Source organism: Heloderma suspectum, chromosome 4 (assembly GCF_057233095.1).
Source record: "Heloderma suspectum isolate Gila_16-S chromosome 4, 16-S_ref, whole genome shotgun sequence".
NCBI lineage: Eukaryota > Metazoa > Chordata > Lepidosauria > Squamata > Helodermatidae > Heloderma > Heloderma suspectum.
In genome coordinates, this window is record NC_139461.1 from 296,431,701 (window position 1) to 296,453,710 (window position 22,010).

The window sequence follows — 22,010 nt, forward strand, 5'->3', positions numbered from 1 at the left end:
TTCTGCTTTTTTAAAACTGGCTTTTCTCTTGTACTTAATCTGTTTTTTTATTAATTTGCTTTAGCATTTTAAAGTTAGAAGTTTTAAAATTGTAAGTTGCCTTGGGTGATCTTTTTGGGCTGAAAGGTGACTCCTAAATTATTTTATAAATAAATGAATGTTCTCTCAGGTGTCACCAGCTTCAGGGAAAGGGGGGGGGGTTTGCTTTAAAACGTGGATATTGTTTTTGTGGTATCTTGTTTCATGTAAGACTGGAGGGGCAAAGCTACACACTTTTTAAAGCCTTATTGTTTTAAATGTGTGAGCTAAGCATAGCTCTCCCCCCCCCCGTCATTGAAATCAAAAGGACTTTGGCTGGCTGGTGCCCACTTTATTTATTTGTTTGTTGTTGTTGTTCAGTCGTTCAGTCGTGTCCGACTCTTCGTGACCCCATGGACCATAGCACGCCAGGCCTTCCTGTCCTGCGCTCTCTCCCGGAGCGTGCTCAAGTTCATATTCATTGCATCCGTGATGCTATCTAGCCATCTCATCCTCTGCCGTCCCCTTCTCCTTTTGCCTTCAGTCTTTCCCAGCATCAGGGTCTTTTCCAGGGAGTTTTCTCTTCGCATTAGGTGGCCAAAATATTGGAGCTTCAGCTTATTTGTTGAGTCCTCTGCATATCCTCTGACTGACTTCTCTTTTCCTTAACTATGTCTGGAAAGATAATATTGTTCCATCCCTTTCAGAGCAGCAGCAGCAGCAATAATAATAATAATAATGAGGTTTGTGCAATTTACCGGGAAGAAAAAGATGAAGAAATATTGAGAGGCACTTTAAAAAAGAAATGAAAATAGCGAACCAACCAACCAACCAAAAGCAAGTGTCGGGCAGAAGGAAGTGACATGCGAGCCTTCGATATTTCTAGAGAATACGGTAAACGCGTCTCAGTCACGTGTGTCACACACACACACACACACACACACGCACGCCTCTCTCTCATGATCATCGGAGGGGGGAAAATATGAACCAAAAGGGAGTGCGTGAAAATGTGCTCTTGAGTTCAGAGATGGTTCCATTTAAACGCCACCCTGGGACCACAGGATTCCCCTAAGCTGAGGACCAACGCAAGTCCATCAGGGCATGCCTGGATTGTGTTGATCGAGGAGGAGAGAGAGAGCACCAATCAAAGCAACCCCTCACTCTTCGAACTCGCGTCTTTTGCGGCGCGCGCCCGCGTTGCCCGACCTGCTCCGGAGCGGGAGGGGGTCTCCCGGATCTCTTGCCCGAGGCTCCAGCATGGGGATGTGTTACAGCCTCCGATCCGGAGGAGACCACCTGCCCATCCCTTCCTCCTACGGCCATGGAGGAGACGCGGCGGATCACGTCTCGGATCGCGGCGGCGACTGTCCCGCCGTCAGGGCCACCAAGAAGAAAAACCTCAAGATCAAGGAGAAGGCGGACAGGAAGCGGAGCAAAAGCATCGACAAGTCCCTGAGAGACGAGAAGAGGCGCTACAGGCAAACGCACCGGCTGCTGCTGCTGGGTAAGCCGAGCCGGGGGCTCGCGGGCGGTCTCCGGGCGCGTCCTGCCCTTGCCGCGCGCGGGGCGCGGGGCGCGGCGGCTCGATCCGCGCCGGGCTGCGGGCGGGCGCTGCCGCTGCTGGCTGCGACGTGGTGCCAGACCGCAGCAAGCCGCTCGCCGCTGTGGAGCTTTGCGAGAGAATCGGCCGGTTGTTTCCTTCCCTGGACGGCGCCCGAGCGTGAAAGGCTGCGTTCATCAGCGGCAGCGCCGCGCTCCCTCTGCGGTCTGCGTCCGGGGTTTGGCGCCCCCGATCGGGCGTGTTTGGTTTCCTCCCCACCCCAACGCCGTTTTGCAAGAGCCTCTGAGTCGTGGTCTCCGCGTGAAAAAAGCAAAACAAACACCCGAGCGTCTTTTATTGGGTTTTAGCTGGTCTCGTTTTTGCTGATCTCGAGATCGCTGCAGAGATCCGGAAGAAGGCGCGTTCTGCATGTGCCTGAAAGTTTTGGGGGGCCGTCTGGTCTGGTTCTCTTGCAACATGGTGTGTGTGTGTGTGTGTGTTTCCCTAGGGGCGTCTCTCTCTCCAGTTGATTAGTAATATCTTGCAAACACTGTTTTGGGTGTGCGTGCAGCTGGATTGAACAACGCAACCGGATGACAGATTTTGGGGATGAGTCCAGTGGCTGCATTTTCAAGCCGCGTTTTGTTGTCTGATCCTTCTCCGTCGCCCCGTGCGATGGGCTCAAATCTAGAGCCAGAGGAGCGGCCCTCTCCCATTGGTTTTCCCTCCGCAACAAGTTCCGCGTGTTTCAAAGCGGCGTGCGTTTGTTACTTTGGCTGGAAAAGCAAAGGGTTCAAGAGATGCTATGGAGAAAGAGAGTCGACTATATATGCCACAGATTTGTACTCATAGGTTCATCTAGACAGGTAGCTACTTCTTAAAAAGTGTCTCAACTGTATTTTCTTTAGTGGTTTATCCGAAATTAGAACCTAAAAAAAGTCCTGCCCCGCCTCCGAGAATCCCCTGTTCTGATGGCTAAAATCTCCATGGTTTCTAGGGGCTACAGTTGTTGGTAATAGTAGGAATCTGTGCGAGAAGAATTAATTCTGAAAGTCTTATTTAGATCATGGCTGTATTTTGCAGTGCCTTTTTTCTTCTTATTTTTGCTTTCATGGAGTATGTTTCACGTTCCTGTTAAATTGCTAGACTAATTTATTGACAACATATTGACAATTTATTGACAACCATCATAGTGAGGTTGGTTTCTCTCTCCAGTTAACTCTTTAATAGTAGCCTAATACCTTGGTGGTTTTAATCTTTTGTTCTTCATAGAAATATGATGTTCTAAATTGCTGCCACTACAGATAGATTCTAAACATGTTTATTCAGATGTAGGGCTTTTCTACATGGGTTTTTTAACCCGCCACTTTACTGAGGCTTCTGCTTCTGTGGGATTAAGATCTGCACCATTCCACGTTTTTCTTTCTCTGCCTTTCTATATATTTCATTACAAAGCCACTAGGTGGTGCTGTGGTATAGCAGAATTGCATGGATACACCAGAGTTTCATGCTGCCATTCACTGAATACCAGACTACCCTTGTTAGAACCCCCCCCCACACACACACACACACTGTCTATAACAGTTGCAAAGAATGGGAGAGGCCCTGGAGGATGACGATGTCATGCAAAGCACCTGCAAACTACCATGCGTGAGGAATCATGAGTGTACAATAAATGCCTCATGTAGAAAGGCTTGTAATTACTATCAACTTTATTAGTGGGGCTTATTTCCCAATAAATATGTTTACAATTGGCACTTAGGAACTTAATCTAAGACACGTTACTCAGACATTAAGTCACACTGAAATCAGTTTGACCTCCAGGTAACATTTTTAAGATAATGGATCAAGGACCACATTTAATGGCTTCAGTTTTTATTAGGTGAGTGGAAATTCAGTAGCTCAGAATAAAAGTTCTATATAAAACTATCCCAATTTCTTATTTAAGAAAAAAAAAGTTGGATGTTTTTGTTTGTTAAAGAAGCGCCTGTTAACATTGTAACAAAGATCATAGACTTAAAAAGGCCAGCTTTTATCCCAGCTTGAACTGTCAGTGCCCATACCTGAACTGTCAGCCTACACAGTACTGTGCTGTGTCCAGTTCTGCAAACTGCACTTTAAGAAGAATATAGACAAATTGTCATAGCCATATTACAGTGTAATGGGAGGGATCGTAGCTCAGTGGTGGAGCACCTGCAGAAGGTTCCAGGTTCAATCCCTGGTATCTCCAGGTAGGGCTAGTAAACAATCCTGTCTGAAACCCTGGAGAACTACTGCGAATCCGTGTCGACAATACTGGGCTAGATGGACCAAGGCTCAGACTCAGTAAAAGGCGGCTTCCTATGTTCCAAAGTTAAGAACATAAGAAGAGCTCTGTTGGGTCAGACCAAGGGTCCATCTAGTCCAGCATTCCGTTCACACAGTGGCCAACCAGCTGTCCATGGGAAACCCACACACAGAACATGAGTGCAACTGCACCCTCCCTCCCATGTTCCCCAGCAACTGGTATACATAGGCATAGTGCCTCTGGTACTGGAGGGAGCACATAGGCATAAAGACTAGTAGCCACTGATAGCCTTCTCCTCCAGGAATTTGTTCAATCCCCTATTAAAGCCATCCAAATTACTGGCCATCACTACATCTTGTGGGAAGTTTTAGGACCAAGAGATGGTATTATATGGTGGACAGGGGTGGGGAATCTGTGGTCCTCCAGATATTCTCAGATTCTGGATCCCATCATCCCCAGCCAGAATGGCTAATGTCAGGGAAGATGGGAGTTCTAGTCCAACAACATCTGGGGGACCACACAGGTCCCCCAGCACTAGGATAGAACATTGAAGTTGCACCTGGGAGAGCCAGGTTCAAATCCCCGATGGGTTTTCTGGCAGTCTTGTTCTCCATTGCCAAGCACCAGGTATTCAAGTATTCAGCAAGTTATGCAGGGTGGGTCTAATATGGGAGGAGGTATTCCTGTAAGAAGGCAGGGCCCACTTAAGGCTTTATGGTCTAAACATCATCTTATATTCAATCCAGACACAAACTGGCAACCAATGAAGATCTTTCAATATGGAACTTGGGAGTAAACTGGTCCCAGCAAGGAGGAGGCATGGTTCGTCCCTGACTCCGCACTTAGAAGAGCAGCGCAGAGTGGCCAAAAAGGAAGGTGCTTCTGAGGGAGGGGACCGCGGAAGCGCTGGTATGACACTTCCTATGCGCCGTCCGGCCTCTCCCACCCTGCTCCAATGCTCCCTGGCTAGACATCTGAAATCAGCTGTCTAGCTGCAAATCCAAGGTGGCCAGCACACACAGGAGAAGATCCCCTCTCCGCTCCACCCGCCCTGTATTGGATAGTCATCCCCCTCCAAGTTCGGAGGTGACTGACTATCCCCATAGGATTGTGCCTTTAGTCACACTAAGAGTAGATCCACTGAAATCAATTAACTTAATTTTAGTTGGTCCACCCTAAGTAAGCCCGGATCAAACCCACATTATTGTTGTTGTTGTTGTTGTTGTTTTAAAATTACACACAGACCAAAAATCTTAAATGTCAGTGAGTGCTTAATTTCACAGTGATGTCTCTTCCCCTCCTATTTCCAGAGATTTAACTTCTAGAGACCTGGGAGAATGGGCCAAAACCTGAAGAACTCGGATTCATGCTTATGCACACTTAACAAAGTGTTTAACAAACATCCCCAAGTGTTTTCGTCAAAGGCAATATAGAGTTAAAATAGGGACAGTGATTTATCAGGGAGAGGTACCACAAAATAAGGAAAGCTGGAGTGTACGGAGTTGTGTTTTTTGTTGAGGCCTTCAGGCACAGGTTCTAACACATTTCATTGTAATGTCTGGAATCCTGCAGAGGGATGACCAGCATAAGATATCAGCTGATTTGAGATAACGTATATTTTTTATTACTATCTTGTGAGATTTGGCAAAAATGTAATATCATACGTTTCACGATCATAAAAAGAAAAATGGATAGATTGTAGTTATGTTTCAGTATGGGCCCTGTTCAAGAGGTGGAAAAGGAACGTGCTATATTAATTAAACTGCTCACTTGAGGGAAGGATATTAAAGGCAAAACTGAAGTACTTTGGCCACATCATGAGAAGACAGGACACCCTGGAGAAGATGCTGATGCTAGGGAGAGTGGAAGGCAAAAGGAAGAGGGGCCGACCAAGGGCAAGGTGGATGGATGATATTCTGGAGGTGACAGACTTGACCTTGGGGGAGCTGGGGGTGGCGACGGCCAACAGGAAGTTCTGGAGTGGGCTGGTCCATGAAGTCACGAAGAGTCGGAAGCAACTGACCGAATAAACAACAATATTAATCTTCAGTAAAAACAGCTAGCCTCTCTAGAGGTTGGTATGGCAATATGACCTGCTTGTTCAGACAGCAAATCTGTCTTTATAGGCTTCAGTTACAAATTTATCAATTCATTCCAAGCCAAGATACAACAACAATTAAATAATGAGATCTAGAGAAAAGATTAGGGTTACTAATTATGTGTGTGTTTCTGTTAAATAGACAGAGGCTTTTCTGCTTAATTGTTGCAGAAAAGAAGGAGACTGACACATAAAACCTCACCATCCCTGTGTCTTTGTGCCCAGGAAAACTTTTCATGCAGATTTCTGCCTGTTGTGCTGAAGCCTCTTTGTCCATAAAAAGTTGGAAACCCTAGCTAGCCAAGACTATTTTCTCTCTCTCTCTCTCTCTCTCTCTCTCTCTCTCTCATACGCACACACACAAACACACACACCAACTTTGTGTTGTTATCTAATCAACGTGTGTTGATTAGAAAGTGTGAACAGAGACCCCTGCACATGATGCACAGCTGTATGCATTGGCGGTCTCTCTGCACATGTTCTAATGAAATTTCATAGGCTGGGAGAGGAGCCTGCCACTGTGAAGCTACTTGTCCCTTACAAGTAGCTTCAAGTAGCTTACACGCACGTTCACAGAGGCATTATAATAGCTGAAAGGCTATGATGGTCTCATCTCTGGGAGCTTTCCTACTTAGGTTGACTAGCTTCAGTAATGGAGAGGGATCCTGTATTCTTTATTACATTTCTGTCCTGCCTTTCCTCCGTCATAGCACTCAAGGCAGTATGCATTGTGTGTGTGTGAGTGTGGGTCTCAAGCGGGTCTCCCATCTAGATCTAGCTATTATTAGCAATGTGAAGGCCCAGAAAAAAATTGGAAAAATTTGGAAAAAACAACAACCCAAGAACTATTTTTCTTTCTGAAAAATTGAACAGCTTTGGATTATGAAATATTTTCTTTTAGAATTTAAGACAAGGTGTTTATGTATTGTTACTCATCCTTTACTCCCCCCAAATGTTTAAAAACTATGTAATAAGATTATTATAGAAAGACTAGAGATGTTTTTGTTAAAAAAAAAAAAGTGATAGGCTATGTAAAGATTTACGTAGCCTATCACGGCTAGATTTTTAAAAAACACCGTGATAGGCTATGTAAATGTTTACGTAGCCTATCATGGCTGATTTAAAAGAAAAAAACACTTTTTCCACTTGTGTAATTGCACTATTCCAGTATACCACAGTGCTACCCAGAGGTTATGTAGCAGAAAAGCAGGAAAGGAAATGCTCTTTGTGTAGCTCCCAGATCGCAATTCTGTGATGAAACCAAAAGTAGTTGCAGTGGATCAACAGTCCCGTGTAGAAAAGCTCATTCTGTGTGCTTCTTACTGTCACCTGGCTTAATATTAACATCTTAATATGCCTGTAACAGGAACTGGTGTAGAGGTTCAGTGCAAACTTTGAGCCAGGAAATCCCTGGCCCAAATGTCACGCATGAAGTCAGATGGTCTTAGCAAAGACTCTTCTTTCAGCCTCCATGTTCCTCCTCCTCTTCAGTAATATGGGGATTAAACACTGGCAGCTTTATAAGTTTCACTGTTAAGATCACTGAGGTCATATCTGTGAAATGCTCTGAAAACTCAGGAAAATGCCCACAAATACAAAGTTTTATTTGGATTAATCTAATTTTTGGAGTGGGGGGACAAACATGGGAGGGGAGAAATAGGGAAACGGGAAACCAAAAGAGGAGATCAGGCATGTTGAAATAACTCTTTATTACGTTTCATGCTGCAATAAAATTCAGAAGAATGTGCAGGGTCGTATTTTTGTAGGACAGATGAACTCATTGGACCAATTCACACAATATGACCTGCAGCTCTCCCTGATTTGCCAATATGTGCAGTATATACATACACATGTTTCAAGAACATGAATACTGCAGTTGCATTTTTGTGAGCAGATTGGAAGACAATTCCCAGAATACTTGGATAGCAGTGGTAGGTCTTATGCCCATATAAATGGAGCAAAGCCAAGTTGGTTTGGAGAGACTTCTCTAGGGCTAGGAAGAGATTCTTTGGCTTATTTGACTTTCAGGCCAACTAAAATGAAATCGGCTTCTTGAGTGTCTGCCATGGGAACTTTCTTTGACCAAAGATTTGCACTGAATGTACCTATATACATTCTTTCTTTGGGAGCCCCTGCCAAAGGAAGTGAGGTGGGTGGCTACCAGGAAGAGGGCCTTTTCTGCTGTGGCACCCTAGCTGTGGAATGAACTCCCTAGAGAAGTTTGCCTAGCACTTACATTGTACTCCTTTAGGCACCAGGTGAAGACCTCTTTGTTTTCCCAGCATTTAATTAATTAATTAATTTATTTATTGCATTTATATCCCACCTTTTTTCCTTTTGCAAGGAACCCAAGGTGTCTTACATTATCCTCCTCCATTTTATCCTCACAACAACAACCCTGTGAGGTAGGTTGGGCTGAGAGTCTGTGACTGGCCCAAAGTCACCCAGTGAGCTTCCATGGCTGAGTGGGGACTAGAACCCGGATCTCCTGGCTCCCAGTCCAACACTATAGCCACTACACCACACTGGCTCTCATTTTAGCATGCTAGCCTTTTAGCTGTTTTAAATCTGTAAATCTCTGCATTGCTGCTAGGCTTTATTCTGGTTGTGCTTTGATATTGTAGTTTTAAATTTTCATATTTTATATTGCTTTATGCTGTACTTTGGGGTTTTAATTTTTGTGAACTGCACAGAGAACTTTGGCTATTGGGCAGTATAGAAATGAACTAAGTAAATAAAATACAATGTTCCATGTGTTGTGTGAACTGCTGCTGCTGAATTGCTGTGCCTGTGTGAACAGCTGAGATACTGTTGGTCCCAAGAATAAGAGATGCAGGCAATTTTACACCCCATTTTTAGGAAAAGTGAGGATATGCATTTGTTCAGTAAAGGTTGTGAATTACCATTTCTTTTAAATGTTACCATTAAAAAAAAAGAAGAGAGAATGAAAAATCATGGATGAAAAATCATGTGGTGGATGTTGCCGCAGGAAAAATGGTTGTGTAAAGCAGGTCATGTACTTTTAAGTGATCTCTTGTTCAACCAATTGTTTGCTTGAAAGTGAATCACAAGAACTTCTGAAATAGATCCTCTTGTCTTCCAAAGCTTGTGGCACTTTCGAATGATTATGAATTCAGAGAAAGGCTATTGCAGGTGGAAAGTAACAAGTACACTTGATGCTATCCTTGATTCAACACTAGTAGCTGAGTGATGATAATGATAACGATGATTTAATCAATTGATAGGCTACTTACCATATCAGAAAAGACATCTCAAAGTGGTTGATAACTGTACAAATATTACAGTTTTCCTAACTGCAGCTGTTCCTCCAGGCCCATTAAATTGAAGAAGATGTAAACTTGGCTAAACTGGTTTCCAGGCAGCTTTTGTCCTAGTCAATGTCATTCCTAAAATAAACCACACTCTTAGGATTCCATGTTTCCTTATATGAATATGTGCCCATCATTCATACGCTAAAACACACACACACACACATACATACACCCTTTAGAAACAGGTTCAAAATTAAATAGGTACCAGCAACATTCACACCAAAATGTACACATGTCATACTCCTGTTCAAGGGGCTTCTTTTGGCTTTTCTAAGGCACCCTGGAAGTACTTTGAAAACTGGCTCTTATTTTTTTCATCAGACTATGGTGAGACACACACACATGGCAAGAGGGAAGGTGACTCTTGACATAATCCTAAATGGTGTCCAGGACTTAGTACAGTATGTGAGTGTTGTAAACTAACTGAAAATATTGACCATAATGTTATCAAATTTAATTTATATATAAGTGGGAAATTGCCAAGAAAGTCCACCCCCAGTCACTTTTTATTTCAAAAGAAATAAATGGTTTACATCTCTAAAATGAGGGAAGTGGTAAAAAGCATGTTGAAAGGGAAAGTCAAGAGGATCAAATCTCTCCAAGAATTGGTTGGAGCTTGGAGGTTCCTCAAAACTACAGTAATAGAAGTTCAGCTAGAACGTATATTACAGGTCAAGAAAGGTAGCACAAAGTCTAAGAGATCACTGGCATGATTAACAAGTAGTGTCAAGGAAACTATTTGAGAAAAGAAGCCTTCCTTAAGAAAATGGAAGTCTTGCCCAAACAAGGAGAAGAAACAGGAACACAAACTTGGACAAAGGAAATGCAAGCCCAACAATAAAAAAATATTTAAATACATCAGAACAGGAAACTGGCTAGGGAAGCAGTTGGACTGCTGGATGACAATGGAGTTAAAGGAATATTAAAGGAGGATAAAGAGATTGTAGATAAACTGAATGAATTCTTTGTGTCTGTCTTCACTGCAGAAGATGTAGGGCAAATACCCTTGCCTGACCTGATGTTTTCAGGAAGGGAGTCTGAGGAACTAAGGCAAATAGCGGTGACAACAGAGGAATTTGTAGATTTCATAAACAAACTGAAAACAAACAAATCACTGAGTCCAGACAGTATCCACTGAAGAGTTGTTAAAGAATTCCAGTGTAAAATTGCTGATCTTTTAGCAAAAATATGTAACATATCTGTAAGATCAGCCTCTGTGCCAGAGGACTGGAGAGTGGCCAATTAAACAATTTTTAAAAAGGGATCTAGGCAGGATCCAGGAATTACAGCCTGGGTAGCTTAACGTCTGTTCTGAGTAAAGTGGTGGAAAAGTGTTGTTAAAGACAAAATAAGCACACAGAAGAACAAATCCTGCTGAAAAAGAATGAACATGGTTCCTTCATAGCTAAGTCCTGTCTCACTAACCTTTTAGAATTTTTCACAGTGTCAATAAATGTGGATAGGGGTGAAGAGATTGTTTATTTAGACTTCCAAAAGGCTTTTGACCAAGTCCCTTACCAAAGAGTCCTTATTAAGATTAGCAGTCATGGGGTCAAAAGATAGGTACTTTATTAAAGAACAGAAAGAGAGTGGGTCAGTTCTTGCAATAGAGGAATAGTGAAGTCCTCCAAGGATCATAGAATCATAGACTAGTAGGGTTGGAAGGGCCTACAAGGCCATTGAGTCCAACCCCCTGCTCAGTGCAGGAATTCAAGTCAGAGCATCCCTGACAGATGGCTGCCCAGCCTCATCTTGAATGCCTCCAGTGTGGGAGAGCCCACCACCTCCCTAGGTCATTGGTTCCATTGTTGTATTGCTCTCACAGTCAGGAAGTTTTTCCTGATGTTCAGCCGGAACCTGGCTTCCTGTCACTTGAACCCATGATTCCGTGTCCTGCACTCTGGGATGATCGAGAAGAGATCCTGGCCTTCCTGTCTGTGACAACCTTTCAAGTACTTGAAGAGCGCTATCATATCTCCCCTCAGTCTTCTCTTCTCAAGGCTAAACATGCCCAGTTCTTTCGGTCTCTCTTCATAGGGCTTTGTTTCCAGTCCCCTGATCATCTTTGTTGCCCTCCTCTGAACCCTCTCCAGTTTGTCTGCATCCTTCTTAAAGTGTGGTGCTCAGAACTGGACACAGTATTCCAGGTGAGGCCTAACCAGTGCTGAGTAGAGGGGAACTAGTACTTCACGTGATTTGGAAGCTATACTTTGATTAATGCAGCCCCAAATAGCAATTGCCTTTTTTGCAGCCACATCACATTGTTGGCTCATATTCAGCTTGTGATCGACAACAGTTCCAAGATCCTTCTCGCTTATAGTGTTGTTGCGCCACGTATCCCCCATCTTGTAACTGTGCATTTGGTTTCTTTTTCCTAGGTGCAGAACTTGGCATTTATCCCTATTAAATGTCATTCTGTTGTTTTCTGCCCAGCGCTCCAGTCTATCAAGATCACTTTGAAGTTTGTTTCTGTCTTCCAAAGTATTAGCTATCCTGCCCAATTTTGTGTCATCTGCAAATTTGATCAGCATTCCCTACACCTCCTCCTTCAAGTCATTAATAAAAATGTCGAGGAGCACTGGGCCCAGGACTGAACCCTGCGGTACCCCACTTGTTACCTCTCCCCAGTTTGAGAAGTTCCCATTGATAAGCACTCTTTGAGTCCGATTCTGTAGCCAACTGTGGATCCACTGGATCGTTGTTTCATCTAGCCCACTTTGAGCTAGTTTGCTCATCAGGATATCATGGGGCACTTTGTCAAAAGCTTTGCTGAAGTTGAGGTATATTATGTCTACAGCATTCCCACGGTCCACAAGGGAGGTTACTTGATCAAAAAATGAGATCAGATTCGTCTGGCAGGACTTGTTTTTGACAAATCCATGTTGGCTTTGAGTAATCACTGCATTGTTTTCAAGGTGTTTGCAGATGGATTGCTTTATCACCTGCTCCAGAATTTTCCCAGGGATTGATGTCAGACTGACTGGTCTGTAGTTCCTAGGTTCCTCTTTTTTACCCTTTTTGAAGATAGGGATAACATTAGCCCTTCTCCAGTCATCTGGCACTTCACCCGTCCTCCATGATTTCTCAAAGAGAATAGACAGCAGTTCTGAGAGTTCTTCTGCCAGTTCCTTTATTACTCTAGGATGCAGCTGATCTGACCCTGGAGATTTGAACTCATTCAAAGTAATTAGGTGTGCCTTGACCATATGGCTATCGATCTCAAGCTGCAACCCTGCCCCTTCAGCCTGTACTTCGCCTTTGCCAGGGGGGTCATAGACCCTCTTTTGGGAGAAGACTGAGCCAGAGTAGGAATTGAGCACCTCTGCCTTTTCTTTGTCATCTGTTATCATTTTGCCATCCTTATTTAATAGCTGAACCATTTATTTCCTCTGTCTTTTGCTATGCACGTAGCTGAAGAAAGCCTTTTTGTTGTTTTTAGCATCCCTCGCTAACCTCAGCTCGCTCTCAGCTTTAGCCTTCCTGACGCCATCCCTGCAATTCTGTGCTACCTGCCTGTACTCTTCCTTTGTTGCTTGGCCTTCTCTCCACTGCATATATGTGTCCTTTTTTGTTTTCAGGTCACCTCTAAGCTTTTTGTGAAGCCACATTGGCTTCTTCAGTTGTCTCCCACCTTTACTTCTTGTTGGAATTGTTTGTAATTGTGCCTTGAGAATTTCCTTTTTTAAAAGCTCCCACCCATCTTGGACTCCTTTTCTCATTAGAGTCGCTTGCCATGAGACCTTACTAATCATTGTTCTGAGTTTATTAAAATCAGCTTTCCTAAAATCCAGGGTACGTGTTTTGACTGCATGCGGCTTTTGTTTTCCTTAGAACCAAGAACTGAACTACAACATGGTCGCTTTCTCCCAGAGTTCCTGTAACTGCTACTTTATCCACTAAGGATAAGTACAGGATCTGTATTGGGACCAGTGCTTTTTAACTTTGTTCATTAATGATCTGGAGTTGGGGTGAACAGTGAGGTGGCCAAGTTTGCTGATGATTGAATCCAATGGAGACGTCTTTTTCTTCTTCTAACCCATCCTCCTGAAGGAGTGTGTGTGTGTGTGTGTGTGTGTGTGTAATTCGGTAGGGAAGCTTAAACCCTCCTCTCCCAATGCACTATGGTCCCAGTCTGGATCAGGGCTACACGTGCTTACACAAAAGTAAAGTAAAATAGCAGGCTGAACTACAGCAATGCAATTAGTAGAATGTGTAGTTTGCCCCCCCCCCCCCATTGCTGGGGAGGCTGTTGTTGCATCCATGTCCTACTCTGTCTTTCCATTGGTATCTTCTTGGAAACAGAATGCTGGCTAGATAGGCTTTTGGTCTGATCCAACATTATGTTCTTAGAAGGACAAGTAAAGTAGTCTTGTATTCAAGCATCAGATTCAAAGTATAAATACATCAAAGTGAGTTCTGTTGAAATCAGAGGGACTGAGGGGAAATTCATATGACCATTTTCAAGGCTGTGTAAACATTTAGCTTGCTATGCTGGGCTGCTGAATTTTCAACACATGTCCACATTACACAGAGCACTAATTTCAGATCAACCAGCTTTTCATACATTGATTTTAAAATGAATCAGTCATGTGAATTATTCAGCGTGGACTCAGATTTTCATCTGAACACATTACAGAATTTACACCACTGTTTCAACATACCAGAATCGGAAACACCCAATTTGATTGGCTTCGCTATGTACAAAAATGGTTCTGTGAATTGTCTCATACTTGCAAGTAGGCCTGTTCCCCGATTAAAGAAAACTCAGATGATCAGCTGTGAGCTGTATTTGCTTAATTGATAAATAGTAATTGATCAGTTGAATCTGCATAAATTTGCAAATGAGTAATCACAGGCATTCTGAAATGGGTGGGGGAGCATAGTTTCTTTGTTTTTAGATGATGCACTTGTCATCTCAACATTTAGATGATGCACAGCAACCAAATACGTACAAGAACCATGGAAGGTAGGTGCTATTTTATGTGAGAAATAAGGGGAATGCTTCTTCAACAACTTTCTGCAGTTTAAAAGTATTCTCTACACTCACAAAAGTGCTGCCTGATTAATCAGGATCACTTTAATTCTCTATCATAATTTTTTTCATTGATCCAACTAATTGATTGATCTGACCAAATAATCAAATAAATGTTCCAGCCCTAGTTGCAACTGCAGGATAAAGGTCAGAAAGTGCGAGAGACACCCTGGAGGTTGACGACATCTTGTAAAGGATGTGCAAACTTCCGTGAATGACCAATCATGAGTGTACAGTAAAAGCCTTGTGTAGAAATGCTCTGTGTTTTCAGCTTCAGTAATATCCAAAGCTGCTCAGTGTTACAAGTAAGTCACACTGAAACAAATGGCACTTACCTTCACTTCAATGTGTTTTAGGAATGGGTTGGTCATGTGTTATCAGCCCAGTTCACGCATGTTTGTTTATGTCCTCCCATGTCATTTCTTTGCTGCTTAAGAAGCCACAACTGTGAACCAAATAACATAATCCACTAAGAAGCCAACTTGTAAGGGGGTCTGAGTTACAGAACAAGAATGTGGTTTATATTTAGAGCTTATTGAAACGCTTCATTCATTTTCTGACTTAACCCTTTTTGAAAGCTCTTTTCTTACAATCTGTGGTTTAAAACTCTTTCTTGGATTCTTCTCCTTCTTGCCCCATGTGGCAGGGATGTGGTATCTGCTCTGTGAAATTCACATGGCTAATAAAAAGGTAGCTTATTATTATTATTATTATTATTATTATTATTATATTACTTCAGGGTAATCTGTTGTCTGGAACTATTCTTTAGTTGCCTTCAGAAACCACATTGCCACTTGAAAGATATCACTCTTTCAAGTGGAAGACAACAGCGGTGTTTCAAATCAATAACTGGTCTGTTCCCTCCACCCCCAACTTGGATTAGAATGCTGACTCAATGTCTTGAATCAAGAACACTTCTTCGTAGGAAAAGCCTGGGTTTTGACACGTATTGAAAAGTAAATAACCCATAGCTTAGCTCTTCTTAAAAAAAGAAGAAGCTTGCCCTTCCTCCATGGAGCTCAGGGTGGCATACATGGTTCTCCCCAAAAGAATAGTGGCTCTTAATGCATCAAAGTTAAAGAATCATGGGGGGAGCAATCCTATCGGGATAGGCAGCTGCTTCCAAACTCAGAGGCAACTGCCTATCCAATGCAAGGCGGGTGGAGCGTGGAGGGGATGTTGTCCTCCATACACTGGCTGCCCTGCATTTGCAGCTGGACAACCGATTTCAGCTGTCTAGCCACGGGACATTGGAGTGCATGGGAGGGAGGTTGGACAACTTATAGGAAGCGTCATAGTAGTACTTTCGCATTCCCCGCTCCTCCCCACCCTCGGAATGCCCCCTTTTGCCCTCCTGTGTGCTGCTCTTATGAGTACGGAGCCCAGGGATGATCCACACTGCCTACAAGACAGCGGGGGAGGGGAGGGGAGGTGGTTCTCCAGGAACCACATCTTTGTTTAACAGTTTCATCTCTTCGGTGAACTTTGGCTTCATCTCTTTGGCTGTGGGGAGTGTGCACAGATCAAATCGTATGTGAGCACCTGAAGTTGGTAGCTGGCTGGCCCATCCAAGGCAAGTTAAGACAGAGTTTAGAGACAAAATGGGCAAGTTCAGAATTGTTGGGTGCAAGGGTGTGGGGCAAGGCAAGCCTTGGCTGGACATAAGGAAGATCACTGCCTTGTTGGTTAGGATTGTTTGAGCATCATACTTTATTTAGCTGCACCTGAGTGACGCACTTGTGTCAAGTAAAGTGAATGTCCTTCATTATGTGTTGATGAAAGCACAAGAGTGTCTTAAGAACATGAAAAGAACCCTGCTGTGTCAGTCCAAAGGCCTATCCAGCATCCTGGGCAGTATCCAATACGTGCATTCATGTTTCGTATGAAGAAGAAGAAGAAGAATGCCCAGGCACACCCTAATGACTAAAAAAAAAAAAGTGGCGTTGCATTGTAATTTAATTGCATGATAACGGTTTTTTAGTTTTAAAGGATGGATTGTTGTATTGTGCAATAAGCGCCAAATTGCGTAATAAAGATGTTATAGAAATGTTTAGGAAGCCCATGTTCACTTGCAGCATGCGTCCCCACTACTGTGGAGCCATATTACCATTGGTCCTCTCCTCCCCCTCCAACGACTATTCTAGAAAATTCTTTTGACCTATATAAGAGGCCACAAAAAAGAATTGGTATTTTGTGTCTCATTTTTGAAGTTTGTATTTTTTTAAGTAAAGGTTAGTGGTTAATTAAAAAAAGTTTAGTTAAGTTTTAGTTTCTTTAGTTTGTTTTATGAATAAAAATAATGTCCTTTATGATTGAGTATTCAATAAATGTTCGCCTTAAAAAAAAATCCCTGGGTGCACACCTGAATGAAGTATGCTGTGCACACCTATGAACCTACCACAAACCAGTTTCGCTGGGTTCAGAGTTACAGCAATCAGAATATGCTTGCCCAGAACAGTTGCCCCCATCTGGCTTTCCTGTCGTACCTTAGCAAACCTGGAAATATACCCTTTTTTGAACAATGATTGTATTATTATTTTTCATTTACTTATGTAAATTACCCCCAAAACAAACAAATAAATAAATGGCTGCCTTTCAACAAAAACAATTCCAAGATGGAGTATGTGAACCCAGCCTGACTCAAGTAGTTCACGTAAGAATCTCCAACCAATAAAGTGACAGACTTCTTTAGGTTAATCAGAATAAGAATCTATGCAACTCCAAACGAGGCATTTTGATCATACTAGCCTCTATAGCCCTATTCACGTGTTGGCTTAAACACGAGAGCTTAAACAGGGAAGGGGGTAGAGCCAGTTGCCCCCCTTGGTCCCCACCTGTCCCACGTTGAGAGGTAAGGTCTGAAGGAGAGTTCTGCCCATGTTGATTTGAATGTGAGTAGAACTCCCCACATGATCAGGGGAACTTGCTTTATCAGGGGGTAGGAGTTGTGTACACAGGGATGTAGGGGGTGAAGCCAGTGTGCATGGCTGCCATCACCCTACCCAGTTTAAGCATGCATAGTCTCAACTCCCTACCCAATCTAAACCCTTGCGTATTCAGATGAATGTCTGTACAGGGCTTATATCACCCCAACCTGAAACCCTACAACTCCCACAGGCCTCCATTGGCCATGCTAGCCAATGATTGTGGGAGTTGCTGACTGAGGATTGTGGAAATTGTAGTCCAACACATCTGGAGGGTGCTAAGTTGGGAGAGCCTGGCTCATGTGGATATAGTTCCACCATGTTCCATTTTTTCCTGGTTCGCTGTAATGTGGCCTCTAGATTATTCAAGGAGGGAACAGCTTTCAGACTACCCTGGCGGTTCTTTCCCACGTTCTTCCCCCATTCCTAGCCAGCCACTTGGTCTGTGTTTTGAGATTTTTATCCTGCTTCCTAGTAATGCTCTTTCGTGACAATGAGGAAGAACCCAAAAAAGCCAACCATGAGTCAGCAGCAGGAAGAAAGTACACGCAGGGCTGCGTAATTTGGCAAGCATAGTGCTGGGAGTTATGAGGAAATGGATCAAATATAAAAAGTGAGAACACCGTATAGATTTATGGTGAATCTGCATATTCTAAATTTAGAGTATTGCCTGCAGTTTCGTTTGCCCTTCCTTGACAAGAAAGAAGGATATCTTAGAGCTAGGAAGGGACAGAAAAGGAGGCAATTAGAATGGCTCACATTGTACAGAAAGCCAGATCGGAGGGATATTTGCCTGGACAATAAATGAATGAGGGGAATCACAAATGCATTTTAGAGTATTGTGAAATAACAAGGTTTGCTTTGTTTTTGTTTTGGTTGCTGGTATCCAGGAGTGTAACTTCATTGTCCAGAGACAGTGTAGTTTTGGCTACCAGATGCTGGCGGCTAACACTGATGGACAGATAAGAACATAGGAGGGTGCCAGTGGAGGCTGGTGGCTCCGATGTCAGTGGGGTGGGGAATCCACTCTGGGTTTCATTCAGAACCAGTCAGAACTCTAAAGGAGCTATCCACTGGAGGCTGCATAGACTGAATCAGATCACTGATTAATCTCACTCAACCGTATCTATTTACATTGGCAGCAGCTGTCCAAGGTTTCAGTCTTTCCCAACTCTGCTTCAAGATGGTGGGGGTTGTACTTGGACCTTCCGCCTGCAAAGCATGTGTTCTACCACTGAGTTACAGCACTTTTGTTACTGGATAGATATTTGCCACTGTACTCTGGCAGTAGACTTCCATTTAGCGTGTAACAGGCCACAGTTAGAAGACAAGTATGTTGAGCTCAGGACCGTTGGTCTAATTCAGTATGGCAGGGATGAGCAGACTTGTGGGGTCTACTTTATTTTTTACTTGAACTTCAAGATACATCTACTGGAGCCATGTGCAAAAGATATAAACTTTGAGCTGAAGAATGCCAAGTCCAGCTATTTGTTTTGAGAGATGGGAGTACCAGACCACCTTACCTGTCTCCTGAGAAACCTGTACGAGGGTCAAGAAGCAACAGTAAGAACCAGACATGGAACAACCAATTGGTTCAAAATTGGGAAAGGGGTATGACAAGGCTGCATATTGTCGCCCTGCTTATTTAACTTATATGCAGAGTACATCATGAGAAACACCGGGTTGGATGAATCACAGGTCAGAATTAAGATTGCCGGGAGAATTATCGACAACCTCAGATATGCAGACGATACCACCCTAATGGCAGAAAGCGAAGAGGATCTAAAGAGCCTCTTGTTGAGGGTGAAAGTGGAGAGTGCAAAAGCTGGTTTGAAACTCAACATTAAAAAAACGAAGATCATGGCATCTGGCCCCATCACTTCCCGGCATATAGAAGGGGAAGAAATGGAAGCAGTGACAGATTTTACTTTCTTGGGCTCCAAGATCACCGCAGACGGTGACTGTAGCCATGAAATTAAAAGACGCTTGCTCCTTGGGAGGAAAGCTATGGCAAACCTAGACAGCATAGTAAGAAGCAGAGACATCACCTTGCCGACAAAGGTCCATATAATCAAAGCTATGGTTTTCCCAGTAGTAATGTATGGCTGTGAGAGCTGGAGTATAAGGAAGGCTGAGCGCAGGAGAATTGATGCTTTCGAACTGTGGTGCTGGAGAAGACTGTTACGAGTCCCCTGGACTGCAAGGAGGTCAGATCAGTCAATCCTAAAGGAAATCAATCCTGAGTGCTCATTGGAAGGACAGGTACTGAAGCTGAAGCTCAAATATTTTGGCCACCTAATGCAAAGAGAAAACTCCCTGGAAAAGACCCTGATGCTGGGAAAGATTGAAGGCAAAAGGAGAAGGGGACGGCAGAGGATGAGATGGCTAGATAGCATCACTGATGCAATGAATATGAACTTGAGCACACTCTGGGAGGGAGTGGAGGACAGGAAGGCCTGGCGTGCTATGATCCATGGGGTCACGAAGAGTCGGACACGACTTAACGACGGAACAACAACTAGAACTGAATGGATGTCACAGTCCTTCCTCACAAAAATCCACTCCTGGTTACCATCCCAAAAAACTGTCTTAGTTTTAGCAATATAAGTTAGGGCAGGGGAGAGGGATTTTGTTGATGTTATTAGTAAACAATTTTGAGTAAGAAATCCTTGCTGATTTACTGCAAATCACCCAGAGATCTAGCAGCAGATCCCAATCTACTTTCTGCTGATCTGTGCAGTATGCCAGTACTTTCATTTCTATGTTCTTTTTCTTCAAAATATGAATGCTTAACATAAATTATATAAATGCAAAATGATTTTGTATCATGGTGTGTATTCCAGTCTTCTAAAATAACAAAAGAGTATGTCTGTCAGTCAGTCAGTCAATCAGTCAGTACCATAGCGCTAAGACCATGGAACTTCTCATGCATACTAAGAGGACCCTTAGCATACTATACTTGGCATACTAAGGTGTGGCTTCACTTAGATGGGATGGGCACAATGTGTTCAAGTCTCACAGAGGCATAAATTTGCATGATGGCTTTGCTGTATCAAATGAAGAGCTATTCCAGCCCGTCTGAAGCTGGGTGTGTTTGCTAATATGTCAAAAATTGTTATTTGTCCATTTCCTCAATGGATCGGATCTCTCCATTTGTTCCCCGTGCAGTTTCTAATGTTTCTAACAATCACACCATCATCAAGTGTGCATCTTGTTAGAGGCAATTTCTAGCGCATCTAACGATCACCCCATCATGGGCTGAGAGATGCCAGTTTCCATCATCAGGCCAGTAATATTTTAGCTACAACAAGGAGATTTATAAATAGTATCTTATGTATGTCAGCGGATTTAAAATATAAAAAGCAGCCTTTCTCCTGTCATCTAAAGTTGCAGAAGTTATGTGTTGGATTGATCTTAATTTATTTCCCAGTCAGTCAACAAGTTTGTGTCCCAACTTCCCTCCTAGGTATTTCAGGGTGTTGTGAATAGGGTTAGGTTCATTGGTCCTTGTGAAGAAACTGACTTCTTATGAGGTAAAAGTTTAATATGTTCAACTATTATGTTGTGTTTCACTGACTGAAGACAAAGGGGTTAACAGTAGAAGGGAAAATGTGAGCCTTTTACTAGAGGCTTGTGCCTAGGGAGAGAGATATTGTAAATATGGTGGGCTGGTGGAGTGGCAATTACTGTTGCCATTGAGAGGGAATATCAGGCCAGGTTTCTGTCTTATATATAGGAAGGTTGGATCGAAACTGGGGCCATCTGATTTGAGACTAGCTAAACATTGTAAAGATGCCCATTGGCCCTATGTATGAGCAGAGGTGGTGTGACTGAATGGTGGCCACACCAAAGCTGAATGGATGGACGGTTCTGACGGGATCGAATATAAGGAGTTGCTGAGAGGCATCTGGGGGAGTCTGACAGGAGAATCTGTCAGGAGAGTTTGCCTGGGGAGTTTTGCCTGAGGAAGAGTCATCAGGAAGTATCTTCGTGAGAGACTGGGGGCCTGAGGAAGACATCAGCCAGGGAGAAGAGCAGCCACAAGACCAGGAAGCTGAGCTGAGAGCATGTGAGACACAAGCTGAAGAAGGTCTGCAAGTGAGGAGAGCAAGACACCTGGAGGAGGTGTTCCAGAGCTGTTCCAGGTGGAAGTCAAATGCTACCAGCGAGGAGACTGCCTTTCAAGCCTTTATTGTTAGGCCTGTGAATTATTTGAGGGTGGGGCTTGACAGGGGAACTGGCTTAACTTTGGTTACAGTTAGGAACTGTAGCTTCTAACACCTGACTGGTGGTAACAGTATAGAAGCCCTGTCTTTAAAGTAACAATATAGAAGCCTTGTTCTTAAAGTAACATTAATCATAAATAACAAGCTTTCTTGTTCCATTTCTTTTAAATAAAATAATCTTTATCCTTGTTTATTATACCTGTACCTCTGATCTGTTTGTCTCACACTTAATGACCACAGCTACCTTAGGAAAAGGGGTATATTAAATAAGGAGGTGCAGATTTATGATGGCAGCCAAAGTAAATAGTGGGATTGCCCCGTGGTAAGGGGTGATCCTCCACAATTGGTGGCTGTAGTGGTGGGACTGCCCCAGCAGGGCTGGCCTTAGGGGTGGCCAAGCTGGGCAGTCGTCCAGGGCGCCAAGAGGTGAGGGGGGTGCCACGCTGAGCTGAGACGGGTGCCAAGCTGAGCTCAGTGGCTGTGTTTTTTTAATGTACTGTCTGCTGTGAGCTAGGGTGGCAAAAAGCCAGTGTCTGTAACCCTTTTTCCAAGG

The 22,010-nt window shown here is 43.4% G+C and overlaps 1 protein-coding gene across 2 annotated transcripts in view; it reads left to right on the forward strand.

Moving 5' to 3' along the window:
- The first annotated feature begins 362 nt into the window (after positions 1 to 362).
- GNAS (GNAS complex locus) overlaps positions 363 to 22,010 on the forward strand; it is a 304,178-nt gene continuing 282,530 nt past the window's right edge. For both annotated transcript variants that reach the window (XM_084854281.1, XM_084854282.1), the window contains exon 1: positions 363 to 1,522. In XM_084854281.1, coding sequence (XP_084710407.1) covers positions 1,276 to 1,522 — 247 coding nt within the window. In that variant the 5' untranslated portion in view covers positions 363 to 1,275. The remainder of the gene's footprint in view (positions 1,523 to 22,010) is intronic.